This window comes from Xiphias gladius, chromosome 2 (genome assembly GCF_016859285.1).
Source record: "Xiphias gladius isolate SHS-SW01 ecotype Sanya breed wild chromosome 2, ASM1685928v1, whole genome shotgun sequence".
Lineage (NCBI taxonomy): Eukaryota > Metazoa > Chordata > Actinopteri > Istiophoriformes > Xiphiidae > Xiphias > Xiphias gladius.
Genome location: NC_053401.1, coordinates 17,904,931 through 17,925,565, shown reverse-complemented (window position 1 = coordinate 17,925,565; position 20,635 = coordinate 17,904,931). Strand labels below are relative to the sequence as shown.

The window sequence follows — 20,635 nt, the reverse complement described above, 5'->3', positions numbered from 1 at the left end:
GAAAATTTTAGAGGTGGCAGGATTACCTGTAAAGTCAATGCAAAGATGTGAGAGGCCACAAAATTTCCCTGAGGCAAAGATGCAACTGCCAGAGTTGAAAATGTTTCAAACTTGATGAAAATGTTTTGCCGATTCCAGGGCTGTCTGACTCAACTCCCCTTCATGAAGGTGCAGAGTCAAAACAAAAAAGGAGAGACAGAGAGAGAAAATATCAGACAGAAATTGAGTTCCTGGTAAGTATTAAAGGAAAACTATGTATATTTAGCTGAGCAGCGGCATCAGTGGCCTCTGCAGCCAGCAGTGGTAATTACAGGACTCTGACGCATTAAATTCTGTTGGGCTCCAAGTCCGAGTTAAGTATACTTGAGCAGCATACCCCTAGAAGCTAACAGCTCACGTGCAGAAAAAAACGCCTATCAATCGCTCAGCGTTCAGCTAATTGATTCACCAAAAATATCTGAACCCATAGCAGTTGTGTGCTAAAATGTAAAGGCTAGGAGCTAGTCTCTTCACCTCTGCCATGATGTCCATACTGAGAATACTGAGCTAACTTCTTCTTATAGCTAACTGAAGACCCATAGTTGGTGGTGTGTGACTAAGTGCTATAAAGTGTTACGCACTTCTCACAGGAGATTGTACCAGCTCAACCCAAGTAAAAAAGTGCAAGAACAGGCATTCAGGGCATGAAGTGGGATAAGGAGGCGCCATCCTCCCTATTAAAAAAAGTGTACTATCAAAATGATTTTGGAACTGTTATTTTAAGGTAAAATAGTTGCATAATGATGCTTTAAAATCAGTCAGAGCAGTCACATCAGCACAGACACAGACACCGTCTGCACTCACAGTCTCTGCGTATGTTGTTAGTTAGCTAAAGCTAAAATCTATACAGTCAGTTCATGAGCTGTTTTGGGCAAATAAACAGACTGCAGAAACATTCCAGTGATCAAATTCGCACAAAAAATATTAGGGGGAAAATTTGCTTTATGGGGAGCAAATTTTCAAGGACAAGATCCAGTAAATGTGTGGCCTTTGTCTCACATCAGATTTCTTCAGAAATCTATTTTTGGAGGAGAGTTCATATTTTGGAGATATTTGACATTTCTGTCATCCAACAGCTGCCATATCTTAAACACTTAGCTTTTGCTAAGCAGCAGCAACAGCGGCCTCTGCAGCAACAAGTGATGGTTGCAGGACGCTGGCACATTAAACTCAAGCAACACAAAAAATCATCATCTCAATTGGAAACCGCCAATCACGCTGTCCACTCATCTAAAACTAGCTGCCTATACGCTGACTGAGTGCCTCGCAACGGGGAAGAGTCTTTCTTCAGTGACAACTCAAGTTCCCTCAAGACAACTCACCTCAGTTAGTGAGTTACCCAGCATGTGAATATGTCACATTAACATTACGATCCATGTCAGCATCACACACCGCGCAAAATATAACTTTTTTTCTTTAATCAGAAATAAGGAACTTTTAGTAGTTCTTAAAAGTTAGATAGTTTCACTTTATTGGGTCCATGTGATGTAAAATGTTCTTATCTACTCATGTCTGAACATGGGCACAGAGCAAAAAGAACCTCTGTCCATATCCACATCCTTTTGTCCAGAGTAGTAAGGGTTTGTTTAGAGAAATTTCAGTCAGTTTGCCTTCTTGGAATTATGTTAATCAGATGACTGTATAGTCTTGTCAGACTGCAAGAAGTAATCTAAAATTCTTGGCTTAAGTTTCAAGACTATAGGCACAGCATTAGCCTAATTTATTTTCAGTTTAGTAACTTTGTGGCCAATATATGTAAATTATATACTGTCTTGATTTCAAACCAGAATTTTTACCTTTGATTCCAAAACTCATCTTCTGCTAAGTATGCTCTTGAATTAGGTTTAATTTCTCCCACACTACAAAATTGAAATTAAATTATTTAGCCTTGTTTCCAAATTATGAGTGGTTTTTTTTTAACATTAAGTGAAACTATAGGCAGCAAGAGGAATTATTTCATGAACTGTGTGAATTTAATCAAAAGTAAGTGGTGTGAATAATATGCACCTGACTAATCAGACTGAATGAGAATACGTTTCAGTGTTGGAATCAGCTGTTGGTGCAAACTGCCTTTAAATAATATACGTTTACTCTTTCCTTCAATGTATTTGTGCAGCCCTTCTCCTGACCTGCCCTCGTTCCTCTCCCAGTTTGCCCCACAGTGCACCTCCAGGAATCCGGTCTCAGTCAGGAGGTTGGCAGCAAGAAGCCCCGTGGGTAGCCAGGATGGGCAGTGCAGCACTGCTAGAAGAAGATCCAGAGGAACTGTGCTGAAGAAGATCCTCAGCAAGAAGGACACATCAGCACTACCTCCTTCCCGGGTGAGCAGGAAACCACACTCATATGTGACACTAAGCTATTCCTTCTACATTTGCTAATGTACACGCTAATGACTGACTTTGTGTTACAGAGATCTTCCAATCTCTCAACATCAGCATGACTCAGAAGCAGCTTGAGCACCTGGCTGTGAAATTTGACTTCATGAACAATGGCGCTGTTTCATATCACAACTTCCATCGTCACTTCCTGCTGAACCTAAAACCAGCAGAGGCAGAGGGCTTTGGAGCAACGTAAACTCCCTCTTCCCATTACACCCATAAAAAAAAGAGGACAAAATAGTCATTCTGCATTTCAAAGTCTGTGAACAGAAAATGAGTAAATGAGTGTGTCCCAAATCTATATAAATATGTGCTGACAGACATCATATTGCGTTTTGATTAAATTTGAGATCTCAACATTCTGATGTTACTCCCTCCTAATGGTATAGTCTCATTTAAAATTTTGGGAACTGTATGTGACCTTATGAAAACGTGCCTAAAAAATGATCATTTCGAAATTGGAGAACATCTTAATTTAATTTTCTTCCAATTAAAGTTGTGACTGTGACATTGATGAATGGCTGTGACACGTCACACTGAAGACCTGCCTTCTGGAAAAAAAGATACAACTTTTTCATTAGGATCCCTTAATAAAAGGTTAAAAAATTTTAATGAATGGCTTCGTTAATGGTTCAGACATCATCTATTAATGCTTCATAGACAAGAACTAACTCCGAGTTCCAATTCACTCGTATACATAACTCACACAAAGTCTGTATTTGAGCTTGTTTTGTAAAAAATGATCAAACATTTCTATCTGCATTTTCAGTAGCCCATCAACTTTTAAACAAGTCCCGTGCAGGCTAAGACAAGATAAGCAGTAAACATGATGGATGTAATCTACAGTAAAACACAGAGCATACACAGTTCAGTTATGCACATGTTTATAGATCAATTGTAGGCCATTAATAAGAGCTACTACTGGGTTACTATGCTGCAAACAGTCCCTTTGGCTGGTGTTTATTCTCCCAGCATCACATTTGTTTTGCCTTAATGCTCTTTAGCTCGTCAGAAAGACCCTGTGTGCCATTGGACAGTTTAACCTCTGACTTTCTAGGAAAGGGATGTTAAGCATCAGAACCGAACTTCATTTATTAAGAACATATTAATTTGTAAAACTGCAGACTAGAATTATTATAAAGATCCTTTTATAACCTATTAACATCCCTGATTAAACATGACTTGCTAATTTATACTGTTGGCTCATTGGAGAAGCTCCTTATTCTTCATTAATGACTTTTATAATTGCAGACTTGATGTTTATTGTGCTTTGTCAATGACTTACTAACATTAATAAATGCAAACTGATAGCATATTAAAAAGTGAGTAAATCTTGACAGTCATTTCACAAATTGGAAACCCAGAAGATGCTAGTATTAAGGGCTCATAAATGATTCATAAAGTAATACTAAACCATCAGTGAACAATTATTAAACCATTAGCTAAAACTTATAAACTCTTTGCAAAAGGATGACCGGTTAGAAAGTGGCACCAAACAAAATATTAACACTAAATTTGAAAATCATTTTGACATGGATTTTTGACTGCAAAACAGACTGACTAATTGTGATTTCAAATAGCTAGTAGGTTTTAATAGCTAGTTAAAAGGTTTATCCAATAATTTCGATGGTTCAATACTGTCTGTGACAGTCAGATTACTTTCATATGCATGTTAGCATTTGAACATATTCATGCCTCATGTATCCAGAGTGTAGACCCTCATCACAGTTGGCATTTTGTCTGAAATTGGGACACAGGATATTTGCTTTCAGCTACACATACCTGTGCTGAGCAGCACATTAACACCTTTTCAAATAAATTCTGTAGTCCCTCTGTAGTCCCTCTGTTGTCCCCCCTCGTGGTGGCTCTGGAATGTGAGGGGCGATGAAGAGCGACTGCAGGTTGCAAGATTATGTAAACTCAGCAGGGACCTCCCACCCTCAGGCTCTCGGCTATCACCTTCCATCACAAGCAAATTTGGCAAGTTTGGTGATTTGCAGTGCTTTTTAGGCATGGGGAGGTATATACGAAGCTTTGAACAATGACACACGGGAGGGCACGTTCTAAAAGGAGTCCCGCTGAGCAACTGAGCCGAGCCCCAAGCTTCGATAGAGCATGTGGGTAAGGGCCTAATCTGGCAACCCACGAGCTGCAACCCTCCAAACCAACTTTGGAATCACAAAGACCTGTATTGTCTTGAATTAACCCACCATCTGTGTAAAATTTGTAAATCTTATCTTCTGCATCTTATTTGATTAAATGTTGTGTCTGTACATGAGTTTACATACAAAAACTCTTTATCTGATCACAGAACAAAAAACAATTTGTTCAGTGTCTCAGCTTGTAAAGTGAAATATTACAGATAATGTTGGGGTTCTCACCTCTATTTATTGTCATCTTTCTCATTTTTCACATCTTCCTGTTGTGACATTGTACTGATGGGATCCTGCATGGTCTGGTCCAGTCCAGGTGAGCCAAGGTGTTCTTAAAAAAGACTGCGTGGAAGTCGGGCTGATGTGGTTCATTCAGGAAGCGTCTTGGTGCAGGATTTCAGGAAGGTTAGGTCAGTTACAGCACACCACACTGCAGAGCTCCACCTGCTCTGATGCATCCCAGCGTTGTCAAACGCTTAAAGATAAACTGGAGCTGAATGAATGATGCAACTGTTTGAGCACCACTTGTGTCTCTTCTATCAAAAATGTCTGAACAATGATGGAGAGTGACGGGAAATCCATGAAGCTCAAGTGTGCAAGCTTGAAAAGCAACACAAACACAAAGACTTGCTCACTTGAAAGCCAGTCAGTAATTTTAATTAAGCTGAAGGTTGAAACAAGACCAAGCTGACATTTTGGCCCAGGAGAACAGCAGCTGACACTTCTGTTTTATTGTCCCTGCCATCTACCTACTTTACAGTTTCCTGAAGACAGTGTTCCCTGAGCTAATCGATACAAACAATTAGCAACCTGGGTAAGGATGACATTTCCTAAACCTACACCCATATGCTAGACACTCACAAACGTGAACACATGCACGCTCCAGCTTTTGCTGTTTTTACCCTGCAGGTGCGCCTCCATTTCAGCGTGAGTCTGTCAGAAAAGAAATTCTTCCACCTGTGCTCTTATTTTGATGCCAGCACCACAGGGAAGATCTGCTACAACAGCTTCCTGTGAGTGTTCCTTCACTGTCCTTTATTCAAAGACCTACAGCAGCTACATCAAGCATGGCAGGGTTACAAAGTGGGCACCAGACACTCAGGGGCCCCAGGTTAGGTGTTTGACAATTACTTTGTGAAAGAAAACTTCTTTGGTTATATGCACTATAAAAAATAAAATATAACATGAAATGGAGAGCACCTCAGAGTGGCTTCTGCATTTTACCTTATCTTAAATGCCCTGAAAATGTATTTCTCTATAACATTATATATTCATTTATAAATAGCAGCCCAGTTTCCTTATGAATATTCCGTGTTGGGAATTCAGCGCCTGAGATTTGTATTCAGTGCCAAGACTCAGTGTAGGGAGAGTGTACTCCAAGTTGTGTGAACAGAGGTTCAGCAGAGTAGCCTGATAAGCAGACTGAACTGCCATTTTGCCTCACTTTGTTCATTCAGCTCGACATTGTGTTCATGCTACCTCATGTCAACTTACAGCAACCTGCACAGCTGCGCGCATCTCACATCTCACTTCCTACATGCCACCGATTTTTTTTCACTATTTTTCATGAAATATAGCTAGACAGCTAGTTATTAATGCCAGAAGATGACATTCCCATTCTTGATCCCACCTACTGAGATTTGATTAATTGTTTTCCTAAATGAGGGGGGGGGGGGCTGTCAATAGGTACACCATCTGATCTATTTGAATCTCTAAACAAATCCGATATGTGGGTGGTGATTAAAGGTCTGGAGTCAGGCTAACAACAAAACACACTTCAGACCACACCCTGTAGTGATTCTGGGTGTTGTCAGAGGTGCACCACACCTGAAACCAGAAAGGACAGCGAAACACTGCTTTTCAGCCTGTTGTTATTTTACCCTTAATATCTTTAATAAAGATACCTTGATATTATGCATACATGGTGCATATTTTTAAATAGATTTGCGTGCAAAATATTCACAAATAATTACACAAGTAACATGGGACTGGAGTGGGGGAATTGCGCCATCAACCTCCCTGTTGTGTTAATCCTGCCTTAGCAGCAAGACTTCAGGATTTCAAATTTGATCAACCACTAATACAAAAAATAGATGCATCAGAGGAATTAGACTAAAAATCATAGCAAAATAAAGATTAACAACAAGGGACTGATAAATGATCTGTCTGCTGACTGACTGTTTGACACTGATTTGTGTTCCAAAGCAAATCACATAAAGTGCATTTTTAATGATTCAGACGACAAGAAGCACCGGGCACGTCTTTTGTTCAGATGGGAAGTGTGAATTGTGATGGATGACAAGGAGATAGAAAGGACTTCTGTCGTTCATTCAAAGGTAAAAGCTCCCACAGCAAGATACACTGTAGCACTTAGACAGGAGAGAAAAATGTAGATAGCTGAGATCATTATCTGAGGAAGCTAAGTGAAGGAAGAGCAGATGGAAATGGAAAAGGGATAATGAGAACTGAGAAAAAGAACTCAGTGCTGTGGTTGGAGAGGCAGAGTGAGAAAAAAGAGGGAAGGAGGGAGTTGGAGGAAGATGAGAGAATATGAAAGCTAGTTGTATTAATGGCAAAGTAAAAAGCAGTCCGTGAATAAATTACCCAGTCTCCCCCGGGATTACTAATGTAATTATTTGAACGAGGATTCTCATTAGAATGTGCAGAGGTGTGGAAGACCTGCAGAACAAAATTGGAGACAGAGATGGAGCGGTGAGGGTTTAGCTACTGGAAATTAACTCGCTGTTCAGGGCTCTATAATTGATATGAGACACAAATACCTTTGATTGGAACAAAAGGGAAAACCCAGGATGAAAAAAGTTTCCTCACCACCTGTAATTTTTTTTCTATAGAACAAGAAATAATGGAGAAGAGAGACAAAAGAAATAAAGAATGGAAATAAGGAAACCTGATCCACGGGTCACAGATAAGGTTTTATTCAATCGGTGAATAACCTGTCAGAACCAGCAGAATCTTTATGGTTTTAAGAAAGAAAAGTACTTTACATTTTTAGAGTTGTCTCCAGGAGCAACACAGTAAAATTTTGGAGCTGTTGGGTCTTCATCTCTCTATTTTACAGTTTAAAAAAATGGAAAAGTCCCAATCAATGATGGCAGAAATACAATACCATATGAACACTTTCATTCCAAAATGCTATACATCCAATTAAAATAAAAATCTGAAGTTCTTAACCATCCAGTATTGTTGAAATATAAAAGATCCAGCAAGTAAAATTGTCACCAAGGACACAAGTTACTTACAGTTCTTTTAAAAAGTACCACCACGATCTACTTTCAAGTTTTAGCTGTCAATCATTCTGCCCGTGTAGGCGTCCCTTTTTTCAAATGGTGGATATTTCATTTTGGAATAAAACTCTTCATATGCAGATTGTCTGAGTAGCAGAAGTCATTAACTCATTTAAGCATGCCTCACAAAATAAATCAAGAAATTGCACAGCACTTTTTTTTCTTGGAAAAAACAGGAAACACATAACAGCTATTAAAGCAGGAGACCATCAAAGTGAGAGACATCTAAATGAGGACTGGAACTGGAGAGACAGACCAAACAGACAGCTTTTCATGAAACTTAGAGATGAAAGTTCCACCCATCTTTCGGTTTTTAATAGTCCTTTATTTCTTTCTTGGAACATAGACACTAATTAAGTTTGTGTTTTAAATGATGAGGCTGAGCACTCCCCGTCCTTGTAAACTCTCTTACTGTTTGTATTAAATACACTCACACAGACTCAAATACCCTATATTGTGCTTGTACGGAACTTCCACTGGCTACATTGGCTATTACCTCTAACCCTGATCAAAAATCTAAAATCTGGTTCTTTGAAGAGGATTCCAATGAAATTCAGTGCCAGCAATCAACAATGAACCATTACTTAAACCAGTACCACTACTTGTTCTTCCAAAACCAGTTAGTAAAGTGAGACTTGCTATTGAGAAAATGGAGCAAAATTTTTATTTTTATTTTAAACAATTAAGATGTACACTTTTAATGTGAAACATCTGCAGGAAATGTTGAGTTTCATCGACGGTAACTTAAAAGCAATTTTTAAAAAAAGGTAAGGTAGCAAATGGTTAGTATGACATGACCTTTTTTTTTAACCTTTATCAATGTTTTATTAGCAAACAGCCTTTATTTTTTCATGCTGCACACACACACCTATTATTTGAATATTTTCCCTTTGTATGCCACTGCAGTTCTGAGTGATACTGATCAGCTATACTCCTGTTTGACAGAATGAAAAAACCTGGGATAATTGTTTTTGGTCCTTTGTATTTTTCATGGGTTTGTCTCTTAAGATTTATTGTTAGCCAACAATAACCTACTGCCTGTAACAATCTGCTCCTGTTCCTCTCGGACCCCCTGTCTCCAGCCTCTGTTTCTCCCCTCATCTCGCCAGACGTGCCTTCCTCTACTCATCCACCAGATGTCCTCAGACTTTTCTCCTGGCTCCCATTCACCTGTCTGCCCTGCCCAGCCACACACCTGCTCCAACTTCCCATCCGCCCTGGTCTCTCCGCAATTGCACCTCCTTCTATAATCAGCTTTTGACAATTTATGCCAGTTCCCTTCCTTTGTTCTGCTCATGTTCCTGCTTCCATTCACATGTGTTTTCCCAGGGTTCCTGTTACCTGCTATTGTAACCTGATGTTTGTTCCTGTGTTCCCGCCTAACATCTTCTTCACCGTGTCTGCCTGTAAGCCTGTTCCCAGGTCTGCATTTGGGTCCATCCTGCCGGTGCTGTTATCAGCAACCCATTGACAGAATGATCTGACCAAAAATGGACCCAGCAGACTCTTTCGCGGATTGGTTTGAGCTGTCATATGCCCTTCTGTGTTGGTTTGGTGAATGGAAGTCCAGCTTGCCAGCCATCAACCAGTCTTCTAGCCTACTAGTCATCAACCAGTCCTCTAGCTTGCCAGCCACAAGCCAGTCCTTCAGCCCTCTAGCCACCAGCCAGTCTACCAATCTGGTAGCCACCAGCCAGTCTACTAGTCACCTAGCCACCAGCCAATCCTGAGTCAGCTAGTCTCCAGTCTGCATCCCAGTCTGGATCGTCCAGTGTGCTAGCCTGGTCCCCAGTCAAGGGCCCGGCCAACTCCCACTCCTAGTGCCTCATTTATAACCGTTGCATACGCACAAAACGGTGTCTGAAAGAGGTGTATCCCACTTCCCACTCAAAGGTTGGATCTATAAAAACAAACTTGATGGGAGAATGTCTGCACCTGTACGGAAACTCTGACTCATGTAAGAACATTTTAGAGACAGGGGAAATTTGAAACAGAGATGGTGAAGTGATTAATTAAAGACAGATTGTAGAAATTTAAGTGTGAGAGGCATCGTTATATGTATAATGATAGCATTTATTTTCCACATAACTTATAGATCCACCCAGCACCATGTGTGATCACTTTGTTTTATCATGGAAATCGTCCTGTTTGTTGCATTAACAGCGGCTTCACTCATCAGCCCTCAAACTTTGTTTTGATTTTATCACTGCCTCCGTTCTCCACAGGAGAGCATGTGGAGCATGAGGCTTGCCAAAGTGCGCACATTTTCAAGTTGTTTGTGATTTACAGAGGGAAACTGTGTGGAGTCGTGCGTGCGCACTGTTTTATAAATATGATTACTTTTTTGTGTACACCATTTTTGGCTTTTTTTTTTTTGCCTACATACACTTTTAGTATGCATCCTATGCACTTTTTTATATATATATGAGGCCTCTTATCTTCGGTCGGCAGTCTGGACAGTCACCAGCTTCCTATCTCCAGTCATCAGTCCCTGCCGACCCACCGCCAGACCTCCAGCAGGCCCCCTTCTGCCTTGCTCCCTGCCCTGACCTGCAGCTGCATCTACTGGTGCCAGCTGCCTTTCCTTACCTCTAGCCTCTTACCAGACAGAGGTCCAGCTTACATTGCCAACCTCCTGCCCAACCTCCAGAGGGGACCTGCTTCATAGCAAAACATTTATTTAATTGCAAACAGTGGTGAATTGAACACCCTGTTGTGTTACGCATGCAAGCTGCCTTTTATATACATTGGGGTTTATATACACATCTTTGCTGATTGTGTCAAACATCTGATAACCACAAAATGAGAGAAATCATACCTAAAAGCCCATTGCACACTGTATCGAGCAGACATGTCGTTCAACCCGAAAAACCATGGCAAAATGGTGCACACCATTTTCAGATTAAAAGTGCCCCAGGTCTCCCGACCTGCACCTCATAACATCATCAGCCTTGGACTATTTATGACAGTTCCTTTCCTTTGTTCTTTGTTGGATAGTCTGCTCCCTTTCCTGCTTCAGTTCCCATGTGTTTCCCCAGGGTTCCCGTTACCTGCTATTGTAACCTGTTGTCTGTTCCTGTGTTCCCACCTGCCATCTTCTTCACCTTGTCTGCCTGTAAGCCTGTTTCTGCCTATTTAAAGTACCATCTCTGAATCTGCCTGCTCCTGAGTCTACATTTGGGTCCACCCTGCCTGTGCTTTTATCCGCAACCCCTTGTCAATACATACTCTTAACATGCATTTTCTTTGGACTTCCTTGATGCTTCCACCTGGTTTCAGTAGCAGTTTCTTAACTAGTAGTACTTACACCAATAATATTGTCATAAATTGCATCCTGACTCACGGAACTACACTTTCAATGTATCCATATATTGTAGCTCTTTGGGCCGTAGAAGAGTTAGGTTAAAAAATAATATCTCTTGAGTAGTTTTAAAATTCACCAATTTGACATCTAGAGAGAGGCTGCAAATAAAGCACATAAAGACAAACAAACTGAGAAATGAATTTACTAATTTGACAGCAGAAATTTGGCCTTTATCGAGGCACATGTGAGACGGAAAAAGAAGTTTCTGTGGGATACAAAGTTATGATGACTAATAATAAGAAGACATCACTGATGGTGTTGGCTTAGCAAACCATCCAAAGATTTATCCCAACAACAGAATCACACTGGAGTAAATCATACAGATTAACTTAGAGTGCTTTGTAGGTTTTTCCATGGTCAATTCAAAGGTCACTATTTTGGCTTCAACTACCAATTATTTTTGTTATCGCTGATTAATCTGCCAATGAGTTCCTTAATAAACTGTTTATCTATAAAATGTCATTACAAAAAAGGCCTTTTTTTCAGTTTACTGTGATTGATGTAAGAAAAAGAAAACACATTTGAGAAATTGGAACCAGCAAAGGTTTTGCAGTTTTGCTCAGGAAAATGACTAAAATGATTTTTAGATTATCAAAATAGTTGTTGAAGAATTTTCTGTCAATCAGGTAATATAATCGTTGAAGCTCCAGTCACTACTCAGCTTGAATTGAAGGCTTTTACCAGGCTCAACTGACTTTGAAACGGTGCCAGTTTATCATAATAGATGGATTATCTGATGCTACCACACTGAAGCGTACAAGGTAAAAAGGTGACTGTGTGGGTTTTGGGCCTAATGCTGCAGCTCTGGGATTGATTCAACAATAACCTTTATATGAAACACATGTGCTCATCATACCATAGTTTATGATAACCAACTTCTTTAATTAAAACTAAAGTATTGTCTACTATGCTCCAGAAACTGTGACATTGATGAGTGACAAAATAATTTTCCATGACATGTTCCAGGACCTGCTGATGCACAAATTAAGCACCAGACATGTTTTTTGTCAAATTGGTGAATATGGTTTCTGTATTTCCTCTTTCTGTGACTGTACATACCTTACCCTAAACTTGATCCTAATTCTAACCTTAACCATAAATGTCCCCCTTTAAGAAATTATGATCAGCCAACATGTCCTCAATTTCAGGGCCTAAAAATTTAAACCGGTCCCGATAAGAATAGCATAACATGTACAGATACTCAGGCATCAACGTGCATGCTCTAACAAGTGCTTGCACCTCCTACAATTACCCGCAGACATGGGTTTCTTGGTGAGCAGTTCTCTTATTCTGTCCTCTTTTGCCCTTTTGGAAACATTAAGATGTCGGCTGGCACAACGAATGCTGATGTGCTGAGAGCGAGAGTGAAACGGGAGTAAACTGCAGCTCTGGGGAACATTAATACATAATGATGGAGAGCAGGGAGATCAAAGTGTGACGTGTTATGCTAAGCACATTCAGACTCTTACAGGGAACGGCCTTTTTCAGAAAATGGAGCAAAGGAAAAAGATGAAAAGCTCTTTTTTTTTTTAAAACCAGACAAACTGATTAGGGATGTGAAAGAGTTAATAATCACCAAATGGGCCCAAACAGCTTCACAGAGAAGAAAATACCATAATGACCATTTACATTATTAAGAAACAGACCAAATGAAATGTAACAAACACACATTTCTGGACAGAAATGCTTAACACGCTTTTTTTTTAAAAGCATAGCAACAACTTGGAAATCTTCAAGAAATTTCTTTTTCTTTTTTTTTTTTTTACATTGACAGAGAACATTTTACATAGACCAGTTACAATACATTTAGTTTCAGTTTTGCTCCTCTTGAAAAGCAATAAAAAGTTCCATCTCTCTCATAAATAACACAAAGATGCAACCATGAATCAACCACCAATGTTGAGGAATAGCGTTACCATGTAACACCTTTACAATGCAGCCTACTTACTATCCTTTTCATGTCCAAAAAGCCCGACCTGCTAGTTGTAACTAAAAAGCTTGTCTTTCACAGCGTGAAGGATGGAGAGGAGGGAAAAAATGAGAAAGAGGAGAAAAGGCAAAAGGGGAGCTACATGGAAGGAAGAAAGGGAAAAACAGCTTGAAGTGCTGCGAGTGGTCTCCTCCGCATCCTCTCCTCAGCCAGTTAAGGAGCTTACTGAGGGCCGTAATTTGGCCCAGGGGAGTGGTGTCAACATGTTTGACACCCCAACTCTCATACAGCCTGTGGCAGAGACCTCTTGCTGCCCTCATACACTTCCTTTGATCTCATATTCACACACATGCTGGCAAAATAAAACACTCCAACATGCTCCGGGCCTGAGGAGGGGAAAGAAATTGGAGGAAGATAACGGGGGCAGTAGAAAGAGATGGAAAGAAATGGGGAAAAAGATGAAAGATTAATGTTTAAAAGTAGGAAGGGAGAAAAATTCAGTGAAAGTCACCCTGGAAAATGTTCCATTGGTGAGTCTGTGCTAGACCGAAAATTTTTCTGTAGATGAGGCGTTGTTGTTGTTTCACTGCAAGTCCAGATGTTTCAAGTTAATTTGAAGTGACAAAGGCCAACAGGGACGTCAGGATGTCTTCTTTGTCTCTCTGAGAGCTACATCAGATTGTCAGTGCAGTAAAAGAGAACACAGAGAAATGTCCATTTGTTTGCATGTAAAAGCGTCTTTCCACACATTTGTCAATTTGTCATTTGTCACAAATGATGGCACATAAAATAACACTAACAACATGAATGAGCCTCCAGTCCTCACTTAGTTCACTCGAAAAATGGACTCCAGGCGTGTACCGTTTGTGTCACACTAAAAACACACTAATATTTACATTAATTTCGTCCTGCCTGCTGACCTCACCTATTTCCCCTGGCTCCTTTCTCTGGATTGGCAGTAAGCGTTTGGTGGCGAACTTCGTCTGGTCATGAAGTCCTGGGGTTGGGAAGGTCAAAAACGATGGGTGGGTTCATGGGCAGGAAGTTGACGGTGCAGGCTGAAGCGTTGATGAACGTTGTGGTGCCATCTGTCATCATGCCGTAACCTAGGAAGCAGTGACAGAAGGAAAGAGGGGGTTAACTTAAGCACACTGTCATGACAAAACTTACTAAAGAAGATATGTTTTGTCATAGACCTTTATTGGGCACTTAACAAACCACACAATAGGCAGTGTCTTTATTTCATAATTATCCTATCCTACAGCAGTGCACTGGATGATTACTGTTTTGTATTCAGGACAGGGAATAGCAAAAGTCCTTATTTTTATTCTGACATGATCAGCTTTTATTTTGAAAATTTAACAGACCTTTAAATTGGGAGAATGAGAAGGTCTTTTAGAAAATACTGTACTGTGTGTAAAAACAACTCATAACTTGACACAAGTTATCTGTTATCTATGACGTCAGATATTGTAAACTTTGGTTTTTGCTGCCCTTCTAAGCAAGTGATAAAACACAATGGAGGATATTTACTATGCTTATGGAAAATTACAGTCAGAGTTCAAAATTATGCAGCACTGCAAAATTTCAATTTAGCAGGTATTTACTAAGAGCCTAGTTTTGCATAGAATGCCACTAAATGAGACCTGATGATGAGACAATGAAAAGCAATGCAGCACTGAAAAAAGTATTTTGTGTTGCTAGATAGAAAATATTGGTTGGATATTTGGAACCACAATCATGCATCCTTCCTGTAAAATGATTCTATGAGGAAATATTAGTTAAATAGCCTGTTTTTTTGTTTTTAGCTCAAAAAAAGATCAGTGATTGAATTAAACAGGTGTTCCACAGTTATGTAAAATTAGTGTGGGAGATTTTTGCTTAAAACCTTTGAACTTTTTGACTAGATTATTGCTTTAAACCAATACAAAAATTTAGCAGGCCAACTTATTCAATATTTAATGTCCTGCTTTAATCAATAATCATATCACACTACAGTTGACCCACTGTGATCCATTAAAAGCACATTGTCAAGCATGAGGACAGGGAAACAGTGAGGTAAAATAGTTTGAAGAGCAAAAGACACAGTTTCCTCTAGTCAGTTGGCAATGATAAATCAGAATTAGTGGTTATTGGTCTAAATGTCCTTCTTTGCATATTTAGCACTCTCTTTAGCGAGTCAGCTTCCAATTTTCAACTTCCGATTCGGCAGTTAAGGGGAAACTTAAAGGAAATTTAACTTATAATACTGAGTCACCAGTTTTCTTGCACCACATATTTTTGTGAAAGTGTTAGACATTCTAGTTAAAGCCTTGACGCTGTTTGAAATCCACTTTGAAATTTGTCTGGTCAAGATTTGAAAAAAGTAGTAAAATTGTCCTTTTTTGTGTTTTCACAAATAATTTAGCTTCTCTGTGATAATCTAGTCAAGATTTGACAAGTCTAAGTATAATGGTTTTTTATCTAGACCTGGTCTGATGTGGTTTAGATGGGAAAAAACAGTTAAATCACCCTTTTTTGTTTTTTAAAAATAGAATGAAGGTTTCACAAATCTGAAATTGTGTTTTAATCAATCTTTAAACTCACTGTCTGTTAATCCAGTCCGGACAAAGTATGGTGGTTTTGGATCTGGACCTGGTCCGATGTGGTCAAGGTGGGAAAGGTGCCCTTTTTTGTGTTTTCGCAAATAGAATGAAGGTTTCACACTGGGTTTCAAACAGTTTTGAGGCTTTAACTAGGATATCTAACATACTTTCACAACAGTGAGAGCATTGTAAATTAAGATTCCCTTAACTTTCCCCTTAACTGCAGAATGTGAAGCTGTGAATATGGAAGCCAACTTAAGTGTTGTCTTGAAATACATTTTGTATGAACCCATGCGCAGAAATTTTTTGGGTATCGCCACCCACCATCGTTCCATTTTACCAGTTCAAAGCTGGACCTTTAGTAAATATAGAGAAAATTAAGGAAATTGCCTGTGTAACACCAATAGAAGGGCTGAAAATCCCTAGTAAATATCACAAATATTTTTAAAAAAAAAGCTAAAATGACATCAAAGGAGGAAGTACTGCATGCAGCTTAACCACAGGGAGAAGAACAATTATGATGCAGTAGTTGATGGGGACAAAGAAAGAGTTGATCTCTAAGAAGTGCATTGAAGAAAAACAACAGCAATAGGCCCTTAGCATCGGCAGTAGAGGGAAAATCTTCTCTAAAAGTTGCGAGAATCCTGTTTGAGCAAATGCATGACAGTGTGACACTAACACCACTACAGTGTAAAAAAAATCTCTGCTTCAAAAGCACTTTGGATGTGTGTCTTCCAAATAGCAGATGCAATAGTGTTACCATTTTGTCAAGCAGAAGTTAAGTGCCATTTCTCAAAAAGTACTACAGTTTAACTTTGCACTTTGCATCAGGGATTTTTTAAGTGTACGTGTCACTCTTGGAACAGATCTGTGCATGTCTGTGTTGGTCTTTTAAAATGTGGAATACATGAATGCAATACACACAGGATCATTTCCTCCTTTCTGAATCTTTCTACCAGGGTCCTTACATTATTGAAGAGAGCTGCTTTCAGCCTATTTCTCCTCTTATAAAATCTGATCTAGTTTCTAATCTGGTTCTCTCTGATGGGAGACCGCCGCTCCAGAGGCTCAGCACTGACCCGATAACCCCAAAAAAAGCAATCCTCTGTCCTAGGAGACAGCCTCTCTGCCCTTGCTGGTAGGGATGAAATGCTGATAGGGATGTGGTGACTCAGCTATGTGCTAATATACACTTTAATCATTTTCTTCAAAAAACTATTGTACAGTATCTCCATATTCTCTAATGTAACATGGCTCGAAAATGTCAATGAATTTAATTTTATTCATCTTAAAAATATTCAATTTAAGGTAAAGGTAATTGACCATGATGTAGATGACATGGCTTTTTGCCTACTTGCACTTAGCAATAGAATGTTTAGGTGTTAAGATATGTGAGAAAAAGTTAGACAGTAATGTGGTGGCAGATAAAAAGTGTGTACACTCTTACCTTCAGAATATGACCACCGTTTATCTTTTTGCTTTTCTCCTACTGTCTTTACTCACATGTTCAGTAATTTAATACAGCCGAATACCCAATAAAGCTATTCTCATTTACATGTTTTTCTGTTTCTGTCATCAGACAACAGAACAAATATGAAATACTGACTGAAACAGGCCGCATTAAGGCTACATGTTTACCAGCTGTCACTTCCAAGCCATTTCCAAGCTGCTGGTCTGCACTGCTTGAATCCTGATTTTATAACCGTGAGGTCGTCTGACAAAATCAACATTCAAATAAGTTAAAGGCAATGGTTGTGCTGTGATTTCAGCTATACTTATAAAATAATCACTCCGAGAGAAAGTCAGAAGCTCATTCATGTCTGTGTCAGTTGCCGTGAAGTCAAACAAATTAGACCATAGAGAGGTGAGACTGTGGAGGGAGGCTCCGCAGGGAAAGCCCCGACTCTCTTCTACAGAAAGTTGCTAAGGTTTGTTCAAAAAGTCGCTAGATTTGTAACTAGGTGCTTTTCTGAAGAAAAACTTGCGAAAGGGGTGTGAACAGTCAGTAAATCTAGCAACAAAGGCGCTAAATTGGCAACAATGCCAGTAAACACCCCACTGATGATGCAATAGAAACTTTGCACCAATTCATTTTGAAAGAGCAACAGCCAATGGGGAAATTCCAGCACTCGACCAACGGCGTGATTTCATTCGGCTGACCAATGGTGTAACTTCAACATGCACTCACTTTTCACAATGCTTTTTTTCACGCTGCTTTTTCACCCATTTAACATTGCAAAAATCAGACACATCCTGTCTTAAACAGATTGCAGAAAAACTATTCTATGCATTTGTTACTTCCATACTGGTTTATTGCAATCCTTATTATCAGGATGCCCCAACAAGACGCTACTCTCCAGCTGATCCAGAATACTGCTGCACATGTATTGACAGGAACTATGAAAAGAGATCATATTTCTCCTGTGTTAGCATCATTGCATTAAAATGCTCTTCCTCACCTACAAAACCCTTTATGGTCAGACACCATCACATCTTAAAGAGCTCATAGTACCTTATTGCCCCACTAGAACAATGTGCTCCCAGAATGCAGGCTTACTAGTGGTTCCTAGTCTCCAAAAGTGGAATGGGGTCAGCCTTCAGTTATCAGGCTCCTGTCCCGTGGAACCATCTTCCAGTTTGGGTCTGGGAGGCAGACACCCTCTCCACATTTAAGAGTAGGCTTAAAACCTTCCTTTTTGATAAATTCTATAGTTAGGGCTGGGGTTCTTCTCTGTCCCGTAGTTTTGTGCTTTCTCATCTCCCTCCTCCCTCTTCCTGTCACTTTCTGCAGGTATTTCTACCTCCAGAGCTGCAGAGTCTGGATCTGAGACTGAAAACCACCTACTGCCCCCATGGTCCCGCTCAACACCCACTATTTCAGTTATTATTATTCGTCTTGTATTTAGTCTCATTATTATTATTATTATTATTATTATTATTAGTCTTCTTATTGGCCATTTTATTATTAGTTTTGTTATTAGTCTTTTTTTATTGTATATCTTTATCATTGTGCTGTGTGTACATTTATATGCTTAGTTACACGCTGTGAATATGTATATATGAATTGAAAGTACATTTATTTCAGAGAATATCAACTATTCCATTTCTCATGACAAAAACATTTTTATAAATTAACTGATGCTCTGCATATGAAATTAACGTCACACATTTATACACAATAAGAATGCATTATAAGTAATAAAATAGGGAAGTTAGTAAAAATAAAAGATTTGTGAAAAAAACACTTTTCAACTTCAAAGTGGATTTTTTACATACTGCATAAAAACTAACATGTACAAAAGTACAGAGATTATCACATGACTCTGTTGTAAGAGCAGTATTGTGTATTGGTTGATGCCTTTTAAAAACACGTGCACATACCTTCATGAATGTGTCCAAACACATGTAATTTGGGCTTGACTCTCCTCTGGACTGTGTTGAGTAGCTCCATGCACCCGACACGCTGCATCTTCTTAGGGACCCAGTCCAAAAAACCTGCACACAGTGACAAATCAAACACACTTCACACCAAACCCACTATTTCTTGAAGAGCCTGCAAACACCATCAGGTCACAAATGAAGAGCTCTTGCCCACATGAGATAATGAGGTGGTGAAATAGTAGCTAGTGTAAGGAAATGTCTTATACTCCTCCACTGTTTTAGATCCGTTATTATATTTGTCCACTTTGTAATGTTCACTGTTTCCCACTATGGCTTGTTACTAAAATGGAGAACAGGCCCAAACACCTAGATGTTGAGTTTGTAGAGATGGGAAAGAACAGCGATCGCTGCAATGCAATCTGGTCAGTTGAGGCTGCTGCAGGTTGAAAAGAGAGGCAGTGGAAGAGCACAATAATGCAATAATGCAATGCAACAATGCAATAATGTGACTAGGTACTGTAGGTTCTCTAAATATTGCATTACATATACATATAATATTGTATTATGCCGTACTGTCACAATAAATTCATTCCACAATTAATTTTTGCAATTCAGACTTTAAAAAAATGTCTATATTGATGCCAATTAAAATGTGGTCCAGAGTTATGCATGTTGTATTTTTTTTATATGTTTATTAAATTTATGTTTTAAGTTTCATTCAGTCAGATCTGACTGTTTTACATGGAAAAATAACTGAGAAGAAAACAAATACCTGTTTACTTGCTTTTATCTTACTTATCTTACTTACAAAAATAATGATCCTGTTTCGATCATTTCAGTAATGCATTTAATGGGCAACGGTATGATGTTTGATAGTGCTGTGTTGATTTTTCTGTTTCCATGGCTAATAGTATATCCAGGAAGGTTATAAATTTCATCTCTCTTCAAAAAGTGATACATAACATTTTAAAACGAAACTCTTCATTTTAGATTCTTTGTCTAATGGCAAACTGCACATCACAGCACAAAATAAAAGTGACTCTTAGAAAGCAGCCATAGAAAATAAAGATCAATCACAGCCACACGCAGATGCCGAATTCACAGTGTGTGTGACAAGGATGAAGCATGGAGTGTATATGATTTAGTGGATGCTCAGTGAGGAGGGATGCTGCTGATGCTGAGTCAATAAAAGCATCAAGTCAGAGACATAAAATGACTGAGGAGCTCATGTCTCCATCTTCCCTGCCTTCTGTTCTTCAGCCCAGACAGGAATAAGAAAATAAACACAATGGAGAAGAGAAAAAGAAAGTGAACTTAAAAGAACAAATAAAAGTGAAACAAAACTAAAAGTCCTGCTAGCACTGCCCTACAGTTTCCTAAAGTCTTCTAACCCACATTACTAAAACAGGAAAGCTAAGGCAGTGTTAAGCTGAAATAAATGATTAGCCTATAAAATGCTAGAAAATAGTAAAAAATGCCCATCAGAAGCTCCCAGAGGTT

At 39.2% G+C, this 20,635-nt stretch overlaps 1 protein-coding gene across 1 annotated transcript in view; it reads right to left on the bottom strand.

Moving 5' to 3' along the window:
- Positions 1–14,156: 14,156 nt before the first annotated feature.
- The window catches only part of mpped1 (metallophosphoesterase domain containing 1), a 74,178-nt gene continuing 67,699 nt past the window's right edge, over positions 14,157–20,635 (bottom strand). Inside the window, exons 5-6 of the mRNA XM_040149992.1 lie at positions 19,136–19,249; positions 14,157–14,275 (exon numbers count right to left, since the gene is read on the bottom strand). Coding sequence (XP_040005926.1) covers positions 14,157–14,275; positions 19,136–19,249 — 233 coding nt within the window. The remainder of the gene's footprint in view (positions 14,276–19,135; positions 19,250–20,635) is intronic.